Source organism: Nyctereutes procyonoides, unplaced genomic scaffold (genome assembly GCF_905146905.1).
Source record: "Nyctereutes procyonoides isolate TBG_1078 unplaced genomic scaffold, NYPRO_anot_genome, whole genome shotgun sequence".
Classification (NCBI taxonomy): Eukaryota; Metazoa; Chordata; class Mammalia; order Carnivora; family Canidae; genus Nyctereutes; species Nyctereutes procyonoides.
Window position 1 is genome coordinate 80,420,866 of NW_026575146.1, and position 19,223 is coordinate 80,440,088.

Genomic DNA, 19,223 nt, shown 5'->3' on the forward strand with positions numbered 1-19,223 from the left:
CCAGGGGCAGCCGGTCCTCCCTCAGCTCTGCCCGCCTTCCTTCTTGCTGTGGGCCAAGCCCATTAAGCTGCTGCCCTGGCCACAACTGAAGGCCCCACGCCCTGGGGAGGAAACCGCCATCGAGGCGTCCCTTGCTCCGTGGCTCCCCAAACCATCAATTAGTATTTATAAAGGAAGGCTCCTGGCTGCCTAAAGACCCCCATCAGGGCTCAGATGGAGGGGAAGCCCCACCCCCGTGACTCAGGAGGTTAAAGAGCCTGGGGCCGCCGGGAGCCCAGAGTGTCGGGATGGCGTGTGGCAGCAGGAGGGTCACCATCCAGCTGGTGGACGAAGAGGCAGGGCCTGGAACCAGAGGCCCGAAGCCCTTTCGGGGCCAGAGATATGAGGCGATCCGAGCAGCCTGCTTGGATGAGGGGATCCTGTTCCGAGACCCCTACTTCCCTGCTGGCCCCGATGCCCTTGGCTACAACGAGCTGGGGCCCGACTCTGAGAAGGCCAAAGGGGTGGAATGGATGAGGCCCCATGTAATGTGTGGCGAGGGGGGGTGCTGGGCCCCTGGGTCTGAGGGAGGAGGGACTGGGGGTGCTGGGCTCCTGGTCTGAGGGAGGAGGGGCTGGAGGGCCTGGATCCCTGGGTCTGAGGGAGGAGGGGACTGGGGGGCTGGGGGAAGGGCCCCTGGGTGTGAGGGAGGAGGGGACTGGGGGCCTGGATCCCTGGGTCTGAGGGAGGAGGGGACTGGGCCCCTGGGTGTGAGGGAGGAGGGGACTGGGGGCCTGGATCCCTGGGTCTGAGGGAGGAGGGGACTGGGCCTCTGGGTGTGAGGGAGGAGGGGACTGGGGGACTGAGCCCTGGGTCTGAGGGAGGAGGGGACTGGGGCCTCTGGGTCTGAGGGAGGAGGGGCTGGGGGTTGAGGCCCTGGGTCTGAGGGAGGAGGGGACTGGGGGAAGAGCCCTGGGTCTGAGGGAGGAGGGGCTGGGGGCCTGGGCCCCTGGGTGTGAGGGAGGAGGGGCTGGGGGTCTGGACATGAGCAGGAAGGCTGGGAGTTCCCCGCTGGGTGTGGAGAGGCCCAGGGAAGCCGGGTGCCTCCCGCAGGCTCTTCCAGCGTCCCCTGGGGGGGCAGCGAGGGCCGGGGGCCCAGGCTGGGGACCTCTAGGTGGCCCCTTCCCTCCCTTCCCTGGCTGAGGCCTGGAATCCCCCGTCGCCCCCAGGAGTTTTGCGCGGAGCCCCAGTTCATCTGCGAGGACATGAGCCGAACAGACGTGTGTCAGGGGCGCCTCGGTACGACCACGGAGCCATCTGGCCCCCCGACCCGGCAGGCAGTGGCTGGGACCCTGCGGCTCCACCCCTGGGTGCGCCCTCGGCCTCTCCCCGCACCTCAGTGTCCCTCTTCCCATCCTCGCCTCTCCTCCCAGGTAACTGCTGGTTCCTTGCGGCCGCTGCCTCCCTCACTCTGTACCCCCGACTCCTGAGCCGGGTGGTCCCCCCTGGACAAGGCTTCCAAGATGGCTATGCAGGTGTCTTCCACTTCCAGGTAAAGCCCAGCTCCTTTGCTCGTGCCTCAGTCTCCCCCCTGGTGACACGGATTTCAGTGACGTTGTCCCGTGGGGCTGTCATTCTTGGACGGGCACAGCAGGGCGAGGGGGTGGAGGATGGGGTCCGGCGCGGTTGGAGGCTGGTGGCCGAAGCCGGGGCCCGCCCTCACCCCCCTGCCCCGCCAGCTCTGGCAGTTTGGCCGCTGGGTGGACGTGGTGGTGGACGACAGGCTGCCGGTGCGTGAGGGGAAGCTGATGTTCGTGCGCTCGGATCAGCGGAACGAGTTCTGGGCCCCGCTCCTGGAAAAGGCCTACGCCAAGTAAGGACCCGGGCGCACCTCCCCCGCCAGCAGGCCCCAAGCCCCAAGGGAACCCGAGACCCCCCAACTTCTGCGATCCTCTAGACACCCTGCCAAGGGTCCTCCCAAACCAAGTCACAGCGCCCAGGATGTCACACCGTCTGATGTCACCATTCCCTGAGGGCCTCCAAATCTAAATACCTCCCTCTATGGACATTTCACACAGAACATTCCTTAGGGCCCCGCCGACACCCACAATCCCTAAGGAGCCTGAAATCTCATCTATCAGACCCGGAACCACTACATCTAAGATGTACCCCCTTGAGGGACCTCTAACCTCAGAAGACCTCTTGCTCCATTGAGAAACCCAAAACACCTGCCAATTTTTTTTTTTTTTAAGATTTTATTTAAAGAGAGAGAAAGAGAACGAGCGAGAGGGGGGTTGTTGGAACAGGGAGAAGCAGACTCTGTGCTGAGCAGGGAGCCAACACGGGGCTCGACCCCAGGACCCCGGGATCATGACCTGAGCCAAAGGCAGATGCTTAGCCGCCTGAGCCCCCCGGGCGCCCCACGCCTCCCAAATATGGAGTGTAATCCCCGGGACCCTCAATCTCCGCTTTCCTCCATCCTGTGGCTCTGAAATCCCTGACAAGCCCCATAGAGATCACCCCCAAAGCAGACATCTCCCAGAGACTCGGAGTTTCAGACATAGCCCCCTGGGTGCCCCCAATTCTGACACAGCTCCCCTGGGATCCCCCGAATGCCACAGTCCTGGAGGCCCGGGGACCACAGGCCCGATTTCCGAGGGCTTCCAGAGTGTGCCACGGCCCACCTCAGGGGCCCGCAGGTGTCAGGGGCAGCCCCGGGGCCCACGCCCCGGGACAGCAGCCCCCCGGTCCCAGGGGGCGTGGGAGCTGCCCGCACACGCCTCACGCGCGCCCCGACACCCGCTCCCACAGGCTCCACGGCTCCTATGAGGTGATGCGAGGCGGCCACATGAACGAGGCTTTCGTGGACTTCACAGGCGGCGTGGGCGAGGTGCTCTACCTGAGGCAGGACACCCCGGGCCTCTTCTCTGCCCTGCGCCATGCCCTGGCCAAGGAGTCGCTCGTGGGCGCCACCGCCCTGGTGAGACAGCCCCCGCCAGGACCAGAGCCCAGCCAGGGCTGCGGTGGGGGGCCGCGTCCTCCTCTGTGTTCCCCATTGGCTGCTCTGCCCCCCGCCCCCCCAGTCAACCTCGAGCAAGTCAAAAGGCGATGTATGTGCTCTCATAGCTACACAAGCTTCAGGCACAGCTGAATCCAGGTGCTTAGTGCACGCGGAGAATGCGGTTTTCTATTCCTGGTTCCGGCTTAGCTTCACCCTGGGGCAGACATTCCCCTCGTGGGCACCAAAGGGGCCCCCACAGCTGCAGGGCCCTCCCATCACCCCAGTGGGTCCAAAAAAAAAAAAAAAAAGAAAGTAAAGGCAAAGCCTCTTTCTGAGAATTTCAGCAAAAGGCCTAGGATCGATTCCCATGGGCTCAGCCCGAGTCATGCGTTCATCGGTGGTGACCCAGTCACACGCCCCGTCGTTCACGGAGTTGATCTAATTCCTGCTCTCGTTCTTTGCTTAATCCCGTGCTCATTTGTGGGCTGTCTGTCCTTTGGGTTTCTTTCTGCCCGTGTGTCTGTCTTCCCCGTGTACTTTTTTTTTTTTTTTAAGATTTTATTTATTGGGCAGCTCGGTGGCGCAGCGGTTTAGGGCCGCCTTCAGCCCAGGGCGTGACCCTGGAGACCCGGGATCGAGTCCCACGTCGGGCTCCCTGCATGGAGCCTGCTTCTCCCTCTACCTGTGTCTCTGCCTCTGTGTGTGTGATAATAATTAATTAATTATTAATTTAATAATTTATTAAAGTAAATTTTATTTATTTATTCATGAGAGACACACAGAGAGGAGAGAGGCAGAGACACAGCCAGAGGGGGGAGCAGGCTCCCTGCGGGCAGCCTGATGCAGGACTCGATCCCAGGACCCCAGGATCACGCCCTGAGCCAAAGGCAGACGCTCATCCTCTGAGCCACCCGGGCCCCCTCCCCACGTATTTTGTCCTGTGTCCGTCTCCCTCTCTGGCCTTCCGTCACCCATCCGATGCCCTCTTGGAGCCCTGTGTCATTCAGCTGGGTGGCCTGGTTGACTCCTGCTTTGGTGGCAGGAGGCTGGGGGGGACAGAGAGGAGCAGCCCCCCGCTGGTTCCCCACTGTGGCCTCACCGTCCCCTGTCCTCTGCCCAGAGCGATAGGGGCGAGTACCGCACAGAAGACGGGCTGGTGAAGGGACACGCGTACTCAGTCACGGGCACGTACAAGGTGAGTGGCCCCCCATGAGTGGGCTGCTGGGGTGTCCCAGCGCCACCCCCCACTGACAATGCCGCTTCCAGGTGACCCTGGGCTTCACCAAGGTGCGGCTGCTGCGGCTTCGGAACCCATGGGGCCGTGTGGAGTGGACGGGGGCCTGGAGCGACAGGTGGGATGGATGTGGGGTGGGGGGCGGCCCAGTGCCACCTGCTCAGCCCTCACGCCCCCACCCCACGTCTCCCTAGCTGCCCCCGCTGGGATGCGCTCCCCACCGAGTGGCGAGATGCCCTGCTGGTGAAAAAGGAGGATGGCGAGTTCTGGTGAGCGGCCCAGGGTCCCAGCCCTGCCTCTGGGCTGGCGCCAGGCCACAGGGGCGCGGGGAGGGCCGAGGCCTGCCTGCAGGGACGTGGGACAAGTGCATTGCGAGAAGCTGTCCATAAGGCGGCAGCTTTGGGGTTTGGGGTTGCGGTCTGTTTGGGAGAGTCGAGGAACAATCAGCAGTAATAGCAGGGGAACTGGGAGCCACAGGCATGTTGGGAAGGTCGAGGGGGCATGGGTAACAGGTAATATTTAGGACAATTGTGGGAGGCTTGGTGACATCGGGGCATTTCTTCAGATCTGATAATATTGGGGGGCTGAAGGATACTTGTTGGCCATTGAGAGTCTGAGGGTCTTGATATTTGGGGGCCGAAGGCAATTTGATGATAGGTGGGGGCAGTGCGTGGATATTGGCTATTTGTGGGGCATTTCTGGGGACTTGGAGCAATCTGAGGGAGCTGGAGGGCTCAGTGATTGGGGGTCATTTCCGGAGACGCAGTGCTATGTGGTGGACCGAAGGGCGCTCGGCAGTGTCTAAGGACTGGCGGGGTTGTGATCTGGGGCTGAGACCTCCGGGAGCCGGCCCTGGGGTCCTGACCGCCGGCCACCGCGCAGGATGGAGCTGAGGGACTTCCTCCGCCACTTCAACACGGTGCAGATCTGCTCGCTGAGCCCCGAGGTGCTGGGCCCCAGCCCGGCGGGAGGCGGCTGGCACATCCACACCTTCCAGGGCCGCTGGGTGCGCGGCTTCAACTCTGGCGGGAGCCAGCCTGGCACCGGTGAGGCCTCGGAGGGCGCCCCGAGAGGTGAGCAAGGGGGTGCCCCCCGCAGGCCGGGTAACCCCGTCTTTTTCTTTCCTGCTAGAAACCTTCTGGACCAACCCCCAGTTCCGACTGACGCTGCTGGAGCCTGACGAGGAGGATGATGATGAGGAGGGGCCCTGGGGGGGCTGGGGGGCAGCAGGAGCATGGGGCCCGGCGAGGGGGGGGCGCATCCCCAAGTGCACTGTCCTTCTGTCACTGATCCAGCGCAACCGGCGGCGCCTGAGGGCCCAGGGCCTCACCTACCTCACCGTGGGCTTCCATGTGTTCCAGGTGGTCCCGGCTTAGAGGGGGTGGGGGCCGGGAGGTGGGGGAGGCCTGGGGGGGTCAGAGACGGGAGATTGCTGGGGAGAGGGTCAGGGAGAGACTGAGGTGGGGAGGGCGCCCGGGGGTGGGGGCCAGTCCCCACGGAGGGGACCAGGGGTCAGAAGAGAGTCATAGGCTTGGAAGATCAGGGAGGGGACACGGAGCAGAGAAGGGCCTTGAGGGCACAGACGGGAGGGGCCGGGAGGGGCGTGGCCGGTCAGAGACGGGGGTGTGGGGGCTTAACGAGGGGGGTGGGGTGGGGGGGTCTGAAGGGTGGCGGCCCGCTGTGGGCTCTGACTCGCCCTGCTCTCCCTTCTTACAGATCCCAGAGGAGGTGGGTGTCGGCGGGGACCCGGGATTGCAGGTCCACCCTGGGGGCTCGGACGGGCTGCGGGGGTGGGCGGCCCTGACAGTTGCAGGCGGTGGGAGCCGGGGTTCGGGGGTCAGACGGCTGTGGGCAGGAGGAGCCTGCGGGCGGGGCGGGGGCTGGGGTGACCGGGGGGCTGCGGGGGGGGGGCCTGGGGTGACGGGGGGCTGCGGGCGGGGGGGGCTGGGGTGACGGGGGGCTGCGGGCTGGGGGGGCTGGGGTGACGGGGGCTGCGGGGGGGCTGGGGTGACGGGGGGCTGCGGGGGGCTGGGTGACGGGGGCTGCGGGGGTGGGGTGACGGGGGGCTGCGGGCGGGGGCCTGGGGTGACGGGGGGCTGCGGGCGGGGGGCCTGGGGTGACGGGGGGCTGCGGGCGGGGGGCCTGGGGTGACGGGGGGCTGCGGGCGGGGGGCCTGGGGTGACCGGGGGGCTGCGGGCGGGGGGGCCTGGGGTGACCGGGGGGCTGCGGGCGGGGGGGCCTGGGGTGACCGGGGGGCTGCGGGCGGGGGGGGCCTGGGGTGACCGGGGGGCTGCGGGCGGGGGGGCCTGGGGTGACCGGGGGGCTGCGGGCGGGGGGGCCTGGGGTGACCGGGGGCTGCGGGCGGGGGGCTGGGGTGACCGGGGGCTGCGGGCGGGGGGCTGGGTGACGGGGGCTGCGGGCGGGGGGGCCTGGGGTGACCGGGGGGCTGCGGGCGGGGGGGGCCTGGGGTGACCGGGGGGCTGCGGGCGGGGGGGCTGGGGTGACCGGGGGCTGCGGGCGGGGGGGGCCTGGGGTGACCGGGGGGCTGCGGGCGGGGGGGCCTGGGGTGACCGGGGGGCTGCGGGCGGGGGGGGCCTGGGGTGACGGGGGGCTGCGGGCGGGGGGGCCTGGGGTGACCTCAGCCGCCCGGCCCGCAGCTGCTGGGCCTGTGGGACTCCCCGCGCAGCCGCGCGCTCCTGCCGGGCCTGCTGCGCGCCGACCGCTCGCCCTTCTGCGCCCGCCGCGACGTGAGCCGCCGCTGCCGCCTGCGCCCCGGCCACTACCTGGTGGTGCCCAGCGCCGCCCGCGCCGGCGACGAGGCCGACTTCACGCTGCGCGTCTTCTCCGAGCGCCGCCACACGGCCGTGTGAGCCGGGGCACCCGCCCCCTCCCCGCGGGGTCCCCGGGCCGCCCCCTCCCCGCGGGGTCGGCGGGGCCGCACCCCGACTCCCCGCCTCCCTTGTGTCATTGGCAGGGAGATCGACGACGTCATCAGCGCCGACCTGCACGCGCTCCTGGTGCGGGGCGGCCGGAGGGGCGGGGCGGGCTGGGGGCCTCTCGCACCCCCGCACTGAGCCCCCCGCCCCGCCCCGCCCCGCCCCACAGGTCCCCTACGTCCCCCTGGAGCTGGGCTTGGAGCAGCTGTTCCAGGAGCTGGCAGGAGAGGTGAGGGCTCGGGGCCGCCCCCTCCCCGGGATCCGCCCTCATCCCCGAGCCTCATTTTGCTTCAGTTTCTCCCTCTCGGTGCCTAAATCTCCGGACTCTCCTCGCAGTGCTCACAGCTCGTCCCTGCCTCAGGCCCTTCGCCCTGTCTGCACCTCTGCCTGGCGCGCCTGCTCTCCCCTCGCGTCCCTTGTCCTGCCTAAGGCCTCATCTTTCTCATATGCCTCCCCCTGGAAGCCCTCCCGGATTCTCCCCCAGGCTGGTCAGCGGCCCCCCACTGTGGACTCCCGGACTCCCACAGCTCGGTGCTTCCCCGCTGCTGCCCGACGCCCTGGGGACAGGTCCCCCCCCCCCCCACCAAGCTGTCTCCGCTGTGTCCCCAGCACAGCCCTGAGGCTGCCCGGGCCAATGGCCTCACAACTGACTCTCTCCTTGACCAGGAGGAAGCACTCAGTGCCGCTCAGCTCCAGACCTTATTAAGCATTGCCCTGGAGCCTGGTGAGTTGGGGACCGAGGTGGACCCCACAGAGCGCCCCGCCCCGCGCCCCCCCCCCCCCGTGTGTTAATCCACCAGGCCACTGCCACTCATAAGCCCCCCTCTTCCCCTAAGGGAGGCAGGGAGTGTAGCTGCTGTGAGGCGGCTCGGAACCCCCTCGCCTGGGTTCAGACCCCTGCTCTGCTGGCCACCAGCTGTCACGTGGCTCTCTGTACCTCCATTCCGGCAGTGGGGACAGCGATAATCCCCAGCACTCACAGCGATGGCCAGCATACTGGAAGTCCCCCGGGGTTTTTTGTTTCCTATAGCCAGGGCCCGCACGCAGACCCCTCGAGACACTCGGACCCCTCGAGAGATCGGGCTCAGGACCTGCGAGCAGTTGCTGCGGTGTTTTGGGGTAAATGAGGGGGCAGTGCCTGGGTGGGGATGTTGGGGTCTCTGTCCCCCTTCTGGGGATAGATTTTAACCAGATGCCCCATCCCCAGAATGGACAAAGCCTCACCCTGCACCACTTCCAGCAGCTCTGGGGCCATCTCCTGGAGTGGCAGGTAAGGTCGGGGCTTTGCTGGGGCCTTCTCCTCCCGGAGGGTGAGGCACCTTTACTACTAAGGACCTAGGTGCCCTGTGGGCTAGCAGGGCCCCGGGGGCAGGAGAAGGTGGGCCACATCATACCTTGGAGGGACAGCCTGGAGGGATCGGCTGGGATGTCCTTGCCCCATCTACCCTTCTGTGGTCTCTCTCGGGGCCCTGAATAGCTCAGGGATGGAAAGCACAGGCTCTGGTCCTCGGGTGAAATCCCAGCCCCCGGTTCAGCCCCTTTCTGGCTGTGTGACCTTAGGCAAGTCGTCTCCCCTCTGAGGGGCCTTTGCTTGTCTACCAGTGGGAGGCATTAATCCCCAATACTCTGGATCCCCGTGAGGAAATGGTCTGAGGCCCCCCTATACTCGTGAGCGGTGAGCCACTGTTTGCTGAGCCCTCACCAAGCCCCCTGTGGCTAGGATCCCGCATGTCCTCACTGCCCTATTCTAGCTGGTTCGATTATTCCCACTTTACAGACTGCGGAGCAGGCTCAGAGAGGTAAAGCTGCGTGCCCAGGGAACCAAGCCAGGAAGAAAGGGAGCTGGGGTGGGAACCTTGGCTGACTGGCCTCTGAGGCCCCCTCTCAGCCCTCTTCAGGGTGAACGGGGGTGGGTGAGTGGGGGGGGTAGGTGGAACTGACCTATACCTCCGGCCCAGGCCACATTTGATAAGTTTGACGAGGACGCCTCTGGAACCATGAACTCCTATGAGCTGAGGCTGGCGCTGAATGCAGCAGGTACGCTGGGGAGGTGTCATGGGGACCTGCCCCCCCCACACACCTGCCATACTCTTGCAGGCCTGGCTGTCGGGACTGGATACCCCTGGGAGAGGGAGCCGGGCCTCCTGGAGGGAGGAAGATGGGGAGAGCCTGGGAGCTGGTGTGAGAGGCCCGGCCCCCAGGGCACTGTGGTAAAATGGCCTGGATTCCCAGGAGCCTGGGTTGGATCCTGCTCGGGACTTACTCCCTGGGGGGCCCGGGCCTGCGAGTCCACCTCCTGGAGCCTCAGTGTAAAATGGCCACTCCTCGGGGTGGCTGGGAGGGGCCTGCGGGATGGGCCGCGGGGCAGCGCTGCGGGCACGCAGCTGGTTACTGCAGGAGGAGTGCCCAGTCGGAAAGGCTTCCAGGAGACGTAGAACAGCCCCACCCCTCTGTGTAGCACGAAGCCCTACCCGAGGACGAGGACGAGGGACGGAGCCAAGGAGCAAGGCTTCTCCCGGCTCTGGGGCAAGTCAAGGAAGTTCCCGAGTGGAGGGCTGGGACCGGAAGGGAACTCCCACATCCCCACCCCCCACCCCGGGGCTCCAAGGGTGAGGCGAGGGGAGGCGGGAGGCTGCCGCCTGGCTCTGACCCCGTCTGCGAGGCAGGGAGGCCCAGGGAGGCGCTGCAGTGGCCAGAGATGTGCACGGAAAGAACCCAAGCCAGGGGGGTTGAGGAGTCAGAGTAGAATGCTGGGAGGTGGCGCACGCAGACAGAAACGGAGTCCCGGGCGCGCAGAGCAGAGGCCAGAGAGGGAGGAGGACGGAAGGTTTGCCCCGACTCATCGACGTCACTGGGCACCTGGGGTACATTCTTGGTGTTATTCTAGCCAGACGACTGAGATCGTGCTGGGTTGAGAGGGGTGGGGAGCTAATGTACTGCGGGTGCACACAGAACGTCTGGGTCACGTGGTAATACATGCTGCGACAGGAAGAGAAAGCAGGTGTGTACGTGTGGGAGGAGGTGGCTTGAGACACAGTGGTCAGGGAAGGTCGGAGGTGCTGTTTGAGCAGACCTGGAGGAGGGGGCCTGAGCCTTGGGGACACGGGGGCAGGTGCAGTCTAGAGAAGGAACAGCCAGCACAAAAGCCCTGAGGTGAGCATGAGCCCTGCCGGACCAGCTTCAAGGGCCAGGAGATGCTGAGGAGGACGGCGGCGGTCAGTGCAGGGAGTCAGTAAAGCCCCATGAGGCCTCATGAATACCTGGGGCCTTAAAAAAATTTTTTTTAAAATGTATGAGAGGGAGGAGGGTGAGGCAAGTCCAGCTGGTGGGGGAGAGGGGGGACTACAGCTGACAGCAAAGGAAAGGTCACGCTTGTGTATGGAGGGAGTACCAGGGAGTGGGCCAGCAGGAAGCAAGTTCCAGAGACCCTGGAAATGGGCAGGATCAGGACGGGGGAATTAGCAAGAAAAGCAACGTGCTGCAACTCAGCCACGCTCTGCTCGTGTCCCCCAAACACTGCCTCTGCTCCTGGCTGTGCCTCTGAGGCTGGGGACTCTGGGGATTTGGCAGTGGCCAGAAACCCTTCCCTTCCTCCGCCCACGGCTTCCGTGCCAGAGCCACCCATGATGGTGACAGCTCAGAGGGGTCAGGGTGGGGACAGGGTTGGCACAGGGAGCCCCAGGAGGTGCCCCGTGCGGCAGGTGGGAAGAGCAGGGGGCCCACGTGAGGAGTAGGAATGTTCTGGGCCAAGGGAGGACCAGGCGTTCTGGGCAGAAGGAACATCACAGTCAAGGGAGGCAAGACAGCACCAAGTGCAGGAGGGGAGGAGGGGAGGAGGTGAGGAGTGGTCTGCGAAGGCCACCAGCACCTAGTACCCCAGGGGAGGGCTTTCCTGGGCAGGACCCAGCAGCAGGGGGCACACCAGAGGGACCAGAGGAAGCTGACAGTGTGCACGAAGGCTGACAGGAATTTGAGGGGGCAGCTGAGGGGCCCCCCTAAGGTGGGTGAAGCTGGAGGGACTGCGGGAGGTTACGACTGTGCCAGTGTGGGGCTGTCCATGGCACCAGGCAGAGATCTGCTCGATGAACAGGGGCACAGAGGGGCTCCAGGGCCAGGGGCAGCCCAGGAAATCAGCCTCAGAACCGTGTTTATCTGCACACGTGGGGGAAGGAGGAGCCATGGTTTTCGGCTTTTGAAAGCCTATGGAGATTTCTCGTCAGAGGTGATTTCTAAAGTTTAGACCTTGTCTCCTGTGAAGAAACTGATGCCATGTAGGGCTAACAAAAAGGCTCTCAACTGCACAGAAATCTCCTCCGTGCCCATGCACAGAAACTGGCCAGAATCTAGAGGCGTAAGAAAGCAGGCACCCAGTCGTTATGTGCCAGACGCCGTTCTAGGCTCTCCATCTAACAGCATCCCATAACCTATGGGGTCAGGGCCGACCCAGGAGAGAAAACAGCGACCCAGGAGAGAAAACAGCGCAGTGAAGGGAGCTGCGGGTGGTCGCACAGCTGGGATCAGAGAGGTGGCAGCAGGCCCCTGGGGTGGGGCTCACAGGGACAGCCTCGGCTCAGAGGTGGCCTGCCCTAGGCTTCCACCTGAACAACCAGCTGACCCAGGCCCTCACTAGCCGCTACCGGGACAGTCGTCTGCGGGTGGACTTCGAGCGCTTCGTGTCTTGTGCAGCCCAGCTCACCTGTATCTTCCGTGAGTGCTGCCCCTGCATGGGTGGGGTGGGGTCCCCCACGGGCCACCGTGGGCGCTCAACCGGCCCATTCTGCACAGGCCACTGCAGCCAGCACCTGGATGGAGGTGAGGGGGTCATCTGCCTGACCCGGAGACAGGTGAGCTGGGCTGGGGACTGGGGGCGCGCAGGTGGCCAAGCAGGAGCCCTTGGAGACCTCTACCTCAGGCCGGCGGTCTTCTCTCCCGCAGTGGATAGAGGTGGCCACCTTCTCCTAGGATCTCCGCGCGGAGCACCTGTGGCTGGAGGCGGGAGAGCTGCCAGGAGCCCTGCCTTTTCTCCTCTCCCAGCCTGGACTGGGGTTTATTCCACAGGGAGGGGGCCTGAGCAGAACCGACCCCTCTGCCTCTCTGCCTGGCACGTGGGGCTGATGCTCTGATGCTGAGCACCCGTTCAGAGCACTGCCCTGGGAGCCAGCCAGCCTGGGGGGTTTCTGGCCCCACCACTCAGCAGCAGGGTGAGCTCCCTGCACTTCTCTGTGCTTTGCCCTCCTCACCTATAAACAAGGACGGTCGGTTACAGCGCTTCTCTCGCGCAGGCTACACCAGTTAGCACTCGGAACAGGACCTGGCTTAGCGCGGGCCCCCCAGGAGACCCTCACGTCTACACACTCATGGGGATAGGGATCTCCCACGCCCAGCCCTGCTCAGAGAAGAGGTTATTCTGCGACTCTCCTAAGAAGTAGAGAACAGACACAGGAGAGATAAAGAGAGAACACTGTAGGAATCCTTCTTAAAAATATTACATGTTTTATTATCCTGTCCCCAGAAGGGTGGTTTATCCAGAAACCGAGAAAAAAAAATAATCAATCAGAATAAACTCAAAAAAAGGGGGGGTGGGGAAGGGAGCAAAACCCATCAACTAACAGGCAGCCAGGCCAGCAGCCCACCCTCCACCTCAGGAGGGTCCCCAGAGACCCATGCCCAACGACAGACAACAGAGAGAAATCAGTAAGGGGCTGGCGGGAGGGCAGCAAATCAGCTATGTCTTCATTATGAGCAAGAGGCGGCGAGGATATGTTGCTAGGTGAATATATATTTATATAATAAATCCGTAAGTTAATAAAGTAAATAGTAATTCTCTGAAAGTTTTTAATTCCTTTTTTTATAGATTTTTTTGGTGTATTTTTTGTTTTTGTTGTTTTATGGTTTTTTTGTTTGTTTTTTTGTTTTTGTTTTTGTTTTGTGGTCCTTAGAAAATCTGCGAGATACACGTGTCTGGACAAAGCAAGGTGGGGGCTCGCAGGGGGTGGGGGTGAGAGGCTGGTCTGCCCAACCCTACTCCTCTGTGGCAGAAAAGGGGGGGTGTTGAGTTGCACCCCCTCACCTCCTGGCAATCGCCAAGTGGGGGAAGAAGGGAAGAAGGGAGGGGCGGGGTCCTCTTTCCTGTCGGGCAACTGTGTCGCCCTCTGCTGGGCCCACTGTGAGGCCCGCGCAGGCCCGGGCAGCTCCTGGACAAGGCACGTAGGGCTTTGGCCTGGATGTGGGAGGCCTTGAAGGGACCTCGTAGGGGGAGAGGGGAGGGCAGGCAAAGGAGGGATGAGGTGGGGAGGGCATTCCTAGGGCCTGAAGGGACCTGTTTTGCTGTGGGAATCCACTGTCCCCTCCACATAGTTAAAAAACAAAACAACACATCATATATATTTACCAGACCAGAAGCGCTGACGCCTTGTGTCTCCCTCACCCCTCTCCAGGGGGAGGGGCCGACTGACAAAGAGAGAGGAGAGAGCCTGCCCTAGCCCCTCCCTGCCCACCCCCCCCCAAAAGACTGACAGAGTGCTTTGCATAGATACAGAGTCAGAGGAACAGGACCTGGGCGGCCCCCACAGCGGGGAGGAGGGCAGAGGGCTCCCCCAGCCCCTCCTGGAGGCTGTGGGGAGGGGGCGTTCGGTCAGGGTTTCTCCAGCAGGGGCCTCACAGGTCACTCTCCCCGTACAGGGCTGTGGAGAAGGACTTGTAGTCGAGGGCGCCGGGCACAGCGTCAGGGCCCTGGTACGGAGCCATGCGAGCGATGCAGTACTCGGCCTGGTCTGGGGGCAGCTCTCTCCGCAGCTCCTCAGCCGTGATGAAGTTCTGGGGGTGGCAGGGTGGGACTCTGGGCCACCCACAACCACACCCATCCTGCCCAGCCCCTCACGACCAGTCCTGGCTGCAAGGGCTCCTCCGCACCAACCCCCGGGGTGCCTCCAAGGTATCCTGCTTACCTTGTCCCCTGCCAGAACCTTGAAGGAGGCAATGACCTGGTCAGCTGTGTCCGTGTCGGTGGTCTCCCTTGACATGAAATCAATGAAGGCTTGGAAGGTCACGAGGCCACTGTGGTTGGGGTCAACCACGCTCATGATGCGGTTGAACTCGGCATCACCCTGCGAGGGGGAGTGGGGTGGGGAACAGGTAGCATTTGAGCGGGGCAGGACTGCCAGGCCTGGCCCGGTGGATGCTCTCCCCATGGAATGGAGCCAGGAGAGCAGGGCCTGGCGCCGGAGGACAAACCACCTGTTGTCAGTTGGCCTCCAGGGGTTTTGGCTTCCCCAGGCCAAGGGCCCCACTCGTCCAGACTGGGGATGTGCTCCCTCTGCTCCTCCCCACCCATGTTTTTGGGAACTGGGGGAGTTGGGGAATGGATCAAACAGGTCTACCGCTTTTCAGCCCTAGGCTCACGATTTAGCTCTGGAGGGTGGGGAAGAGAGAAAGAGAGAAAGAGAAAGAAAAAGGGGAGAGAGCCAGAGGCCTGACCTCCTCTCTCGGGGGAGACTTCCAGGGAAGGAGGTGGGTGGCTCAGGGAGTCATCGGAGAGACCCCAGCCCAGCAGAAGCAGCACAGGTAGAAGAGGAGGAGGAGGTAAGGCTGCGCTGCTCTGGTGGGGGAGTGTCCCCGAGGAGGCGGTGAGGAGGAGAGGGAGGAGGAGGAGAGGCAGAGCAGCGAGGGGGAGGCAGAGGCTGCATACCAGGCTGTATCCTGTGGAGATAAGCAGAGCCCTGAAGTCATCGGAGTCCATGCTGCCTGTCTGCTTCTGCTCGAGGACGCAGGGACAGCAGAGGAGGCCAGGCCCAGAGTAGGCAAGAGGGGCCGCCCCATGTGCACAGCAGGGAAACAGGACAGTGGCGGGAGCCAGGGAGACAGAGGCGGCCCCGAGAGACCAGGTAAGGGGGCAGGTGTCCAGAGAGACACAGGGCAGGGAGGAGGCAAGAGAGCCGGTGAAATGGCACACACATGGCAAGGGGTGGAATGGCGAGAGGGAGGGAAGACAGAGAGAAGGAGAGAGAAAGAAGAGCAGTTAATGCCACAGTCCTCTGGGGCCCAGGGAACGCGTACCTGCCGGTCATTCTCCACGTCGTAGCCCAGGCTGATGAGGCAGGCCTTGAACTCCTCCGGCCCCAGCGCCCCGCCGTGGTCCTGCCGGGCGTCCGAAGGCAGGAGTGTGCGAGGGGCGGTGTGGAGACCAGGCCGGCACAGAGACGCGGGGAGAGGGGCCAGGGTCACATGCAGAGGACAGGGGAAGGGGAACACATCGGGGGAAAACACAGAGTTAGAGGTGACATGGACAAGGTGATGGCTAGGGACAGTGGAGCATGGGGACGGGCATGGCGGCCTGGAGGGCGGTCGGAGGCTGGCCCGCCACCTCAGCCAGAGCAGGCATGGGGCTGAGTGGTGCAGAACAGAAGACCGAGGCCCAGGGCTCTTGGGAGGGAACAGGGAGCTCTCCTTGCCTCCAGGATTTGGGATGGGAGGAGCTGACACTGTCCTATCTGGGACACCAGGGTCCCTGCCTGACACGGTGGAGCTGAGCGTGCGCCCACAGAGGGGAGGTGAATAGCACACTGGGTCCAGCAGGGCGGGTGGGACCACAGCAAACTCAGGAGCTCAGGGCCTTCCTAGTGGGCCTGCCAGACGAGATCCAGACTTCTGAATCTTTAGAATGTTCTGCGTACACGTGGACTAGACACACAGTCAGGTCACAAATCTTGGGTATGCTGGGACTTAGGCTGCCCCAGGGTCCCATTGGCAGGTGGTGAGGACACACGGTCTCAGAGGCAGGACTTGGGACCCCCACCCCACTTTCTCCTCCTAAGGAAACGCATGGGTCAAGGTAATGCACCTCTGCACCCGGTTCAGTGGTGGGGAGCCTGCTGGGCCGTGAGTGGTGGCTGATACTCAGCACTGTGAGGTGAATGGACAGATGCAAAGACGGAGGGGCAGGATGGGACACTGACAGTGGGGAGGGAAGACGCCAGGGGCAGAGGGAGCTGCTCACCTTGTCGAAGTGGTTGAAGGATGCCCGGAACTCCTGCATCTGCTCCTGGCTGATGCCCTTGGCATCACGGGTAAGGATCTGGTTCTCGACCTCATTGATTGTGCGGGCGATGGTGGTGAGCAGCTGCTCCCAGCCCACACGGATGTGCTGTGGGCGGAGCAAGGGTGTGAGTGTGGGCTGGGCAGCTGCTGGCACCACCACAGCCATAGCTGACGGGGGCGGCGAGGAGGCTTTAAACTTGGCTCTCCCTGCGCTCCAGACCTTGACTCTCTCCCAAACGCCAACCCAGCCCCACACTCTCCTGGGCACCTCCTCTGCACACAGGGAACAGGCATGGCACCCTATCCACTGCCTCTGCCAAGCAGCAGGGTCACATCATGTTGTGTATGTCTGGTGCTGGAAGCAGCTGAGGGCCAGGGCCCAACATGTGCAGCATGCATGCGGAAACTACACAAGTAGAGTGGGCAACGTTTAACCAGCTTCCAGGGGAAAAAAAAACCGGTTTCTCTGTGGTATCAGTGCACTTGCACAGTGCAAAGTGTCACCGTGAACAAGTTCAGGCTGCCCAAAGGGTGACAACCAGCCCTGACACTTCAACCTGGCCATGGCGAGAGGATGCACACACTGGCTGGCTCTGGGTCCTCGAGTGAGGGTGACACAGCTGAGGCCACAATGGGGCAAATGCTGCCCCCCCCCACCTCCAGGAGTGGGTCCTTGACACTGTGTCATCACAGTGAAGGAAAAAATGATAGGAAAAGTGTGATTTTTAAAAAACGTGTAAACACTTAATCTAGTCTTTTCAGTCTGAGGCAATAGCAGACACCTTTCCTGCTGGGCAAAACCCGTTTGGGTTAGAGAGGCCCAGCCTGCGCCAGCTGCATAAACCTCCCTTAGTGCTGGCAGGAGGGGAGGAAGGGGCGCCCGGCGGGTGTACCTCCATGGTGTAGTTGGTGTGCTTGTTGTCGAAGATGAGGGCCTCCTGGATGAGCTGGTGCTGCTGCTCGAGCAGATCCAGGTTCGGCTTGTAGTCCACGATGCTGCGCTCGTACCGCTTCAGATGGTTCAGCTGGTCCTCCAGGGTCCCGTTCATCTCGATGGAGATGCGCCCAATCTCCTGCACAGAAGGCCGGTGCTACTGCATGCAGGAGGTGGCCGGATGCTGGCATCCCCTCACTCCCAGACTCGCTGACTGTCCCCTCCAGTCCCACTCTCCACTATACAAGCAGCTGTGGGGGAGTTTCTGGACTGAGGCTGCCAGGCCTAACCTCAGTGCACCCTGGACTCCCTGGGAGGCCTGGAGACTGAGGCCCAAAGAGAGCAACTCTTCACAGTGAGAGGCAGGGCCAGGATCGGGACCCAGGCCTGGCCAGCTTCAGCATCTGTGCTCCTGAAGCATGAGTACCCGAAGCGTGGGATCCCACCGTGGCCGGGTGGCACAGCCAGCATGGGGTCCAACACCCTCCCCAGTGCCACCCCCCGGTCCAGCTTGGTGCCTGGCAGGTAGTGAGCACTCTCTAAGGCGTGCCCAGAGCTGCCATCAGCCTCCTGACACACCTTCCAGGCCTGGGTGCCAAAGGTCACTGGTGAGCCTGCCAGAAGGGTCTGTACTCGGACTACCCTGGTCCCAGCTACACCGTGCTTGTAATGAGGCTGCCACAGAGCAGGGCCCAAAGCATTTGCTGAGGCAATGAAAGGACTGTTTCCAACCCCTCTGGCAGATGAGAAAGCTCAGGGCAGAAGTTCTATTGTACCTGACCTCCTGGTCAGCGGGCATGGCAAACCTGAGACTCAAACCCTCCCCTACCTAACTCCTCTGCCAAGTTTCCCTCTGGAGGGTGCTGCCATTTCCATCAACAATCACTGACCCTTTCCAATCTTATGAGGCTGTCATCGCTCCCAGAGCAGGGACCCAGGTAGATCTACCAAGGAGTATTGGGGACCTGCGCAAGGGGCGCGTGGCCTCCTGCTCACAGTGACTCCTTCTTTATTCTCCCCTGAGAGACCCACCTAGATCTTCTAGGCTGGGGCAACGGGCCCTCACCTCCATCTTAGTCTGGATCCAGGGCCCCACGATGTTGGCCTGGCTGGCAAACTGGCGGCGGAGGTGCTCATTGGACTGCTGCTTGCTCTGTTCCTCCAGGAGGGCGTGGTCCCGCTTGGGCACCAGCTGCTGCACCTGGGGGACAGTGTGGGGAGGGAGGAGCAAGCAACAGTGGTCGGGGTGGCAGCTTCTCACCTGGCCAGCCCCGGCCCAGCCCCAGCCCAGCCCCAGCAACAAGCTCACCCACCTTCTCCCACTTAGAGTTGATGATCTGCGGGGTGACGGTGGTGTAGGGGTTACTGCCCGACAGTTTGATGTGGTTGCTCTCGGCGATCCTCTGGGCCTCCTTGTGGATGGCCAGGATGGCCTCCCGCTCCCTGTCGGCATCTGGCAGTGTCGACTTGAACTGGTCGTGGGCTGAAATCAGGCCCTGGAAGAAGAAGAGGAGTGAAGGGGCAGCCCAGTCTCACAGAGGTCCCAAGAGAAAAGCGGGTGGGAGCAGACCTCAATCTCCTCGATGGTGTGGACGATGAACATGTCCTGGAGATCCTCCATGGCACTCTCCATCCAGTTGTTGAAGGGGGCTGCCCGCTTGGCATATTCCAAGTGTAGCTGGTCGATGGTCTCTAGCTGCTTCTCCGTTTTCTGGTGTGTGTCGGCAGGGACAAGGACAGAGAAGGGATGGTGGTCAGTGAGCAGGTGGCTGGCCTGCCCTTGGTCCAGGGCACCAAGGGCTCAGAAAGCGTCCCCTCGGGGTGGGTCAAGAGAAGCTTGGGAGTCTGGGCATCATCCACACAACCCCAGCAGCCCTGAGAGCCACAGGGGCACAGAGCTCCATGGGTGATGTCGTCCCTCACCTCCAAGGCTTCCCTGCGACTGTGGGTCAGGGAGCCGAGAGCATCCCACTGGTCACAGATCTTCTGGCACCGGGTGTTGACATTGTGGGAGTCATAGTAGTCCAGCTCACTGTGGGTGGGCACATGGCGGTGAGACCCGGCAGGCAGCAGGCAACATTCAAGGGGCAACATTCAAGGTCA

The 19,223-nt window shown here is 63.2% G+C and overlaps 2 protein-coding genes across 6 annotated transcripts in view; one reads left to right on the top strand and one right to left on the bottom strand.

Moving 5' to 3' along the window:
• Window positions 1–205: 205 nt before the first annotated feature.
• CAPN12 (calpain 12) lies at window positions 206–12,965 on the top strand. Of its 5 annotated transcripts, none has more exons than XR_008662531.1 (21): window positions 207–524; window positions 1,209–1,278; window positions 1,413–1,531; window positions 1,719–1,852; window positions 2,791–2,959; window positions 4,101–4,175; window positions 4,247–4,332; window positions 4,409–4,483; window positions 5,097–5,260; window positions 5,346–5,575; window positions 5,931–5,972; window positions 6,872–7,080; window positions 7,189–7,231; window positions 7,320–7,379; window positions 7,817–7,874; window positions 8,181–8,269; window positions 8,358–8,420; window positions 9,109–9,187; window positions 9,609–9,676; window positions 11,741–11,857; window positions 11,936–11,994. XR_008662531.1 is itself a non-coding variant. In XM_055310535.1 (21 exons), exons 1-21 carry the CDS (start codon window positions 288–290, stop codon window positions 12,110–12,112), a joined length of 2,205 nt encoding a protein of 734 aa, XP_055166510.1. In that variant the 5' UTR covers window positions 210–287; the 3' UTR covers window positions 12,113–12,965. The 5 variants fall into 5 exon arrangements, 3 of the variants coding, with proteins under 3 accessions (XP_055166512.1, XP_055166510.1, XP_055166511.1); XM_055310535.1 differs by lacking the exon at window positions 9,609–9,676 and adding an exon at window positions 12,086–12,965 and having other exon boundaries at window positions 210–524; XM_055310536.1 differs by lacking the exon at window positions 9,609–9,676 and adding an exon at window positions 12,086–12,965 and having other exon boundaries at window positions 211–524; window positions 5,931–5,942.
• ACTN4 (actinin alpha 4) overlaps window positions 12,621–19,223 on the bottom strand; it is a 72,949-nt gene continuing 66,346 nt past the window's right edge. The window contains exons 13-21 of the mRNA XM_055310534.1: window positions 19,044–19,152; window positions 18,691–18,831; window positions 18,434–18,616; window positions 18,187–18,321; window positions 17,080–17,259; window positions 16,146–16,292; window positions 15,206–15,286; window positions 14,098–14,256; window positions 12,621–13,966 (exon numbers count right to left, since the gene is read on the bottom strand). Coding sequence (XP_055166509.1) covers window positions 13,808–13,966; window positions 14,098–14,256; window positions 15,206–15,286; window positions 16,146–16,292; window positions 17,080–17,259; window positions 18,187–18,321; window positions 18,434–18,616; window positions 18,691–18,831; window positions 19,044–19,152 — 1,294 coding nt within the window. The 3' untranslated portion in view covers window positions 12,621–13,807. The remainder of the gene's footprint in view (window positions 13,967–14,097; window positions 14,257–15,205; window positions 15,287–16,145; window positions 16,293–17,079; window positions 17,260–18,186; window positions 18,322–18,433; window positions 18,617–18,690; window positions 18,832–19,043; window positions 19,153–19,223) is intronic.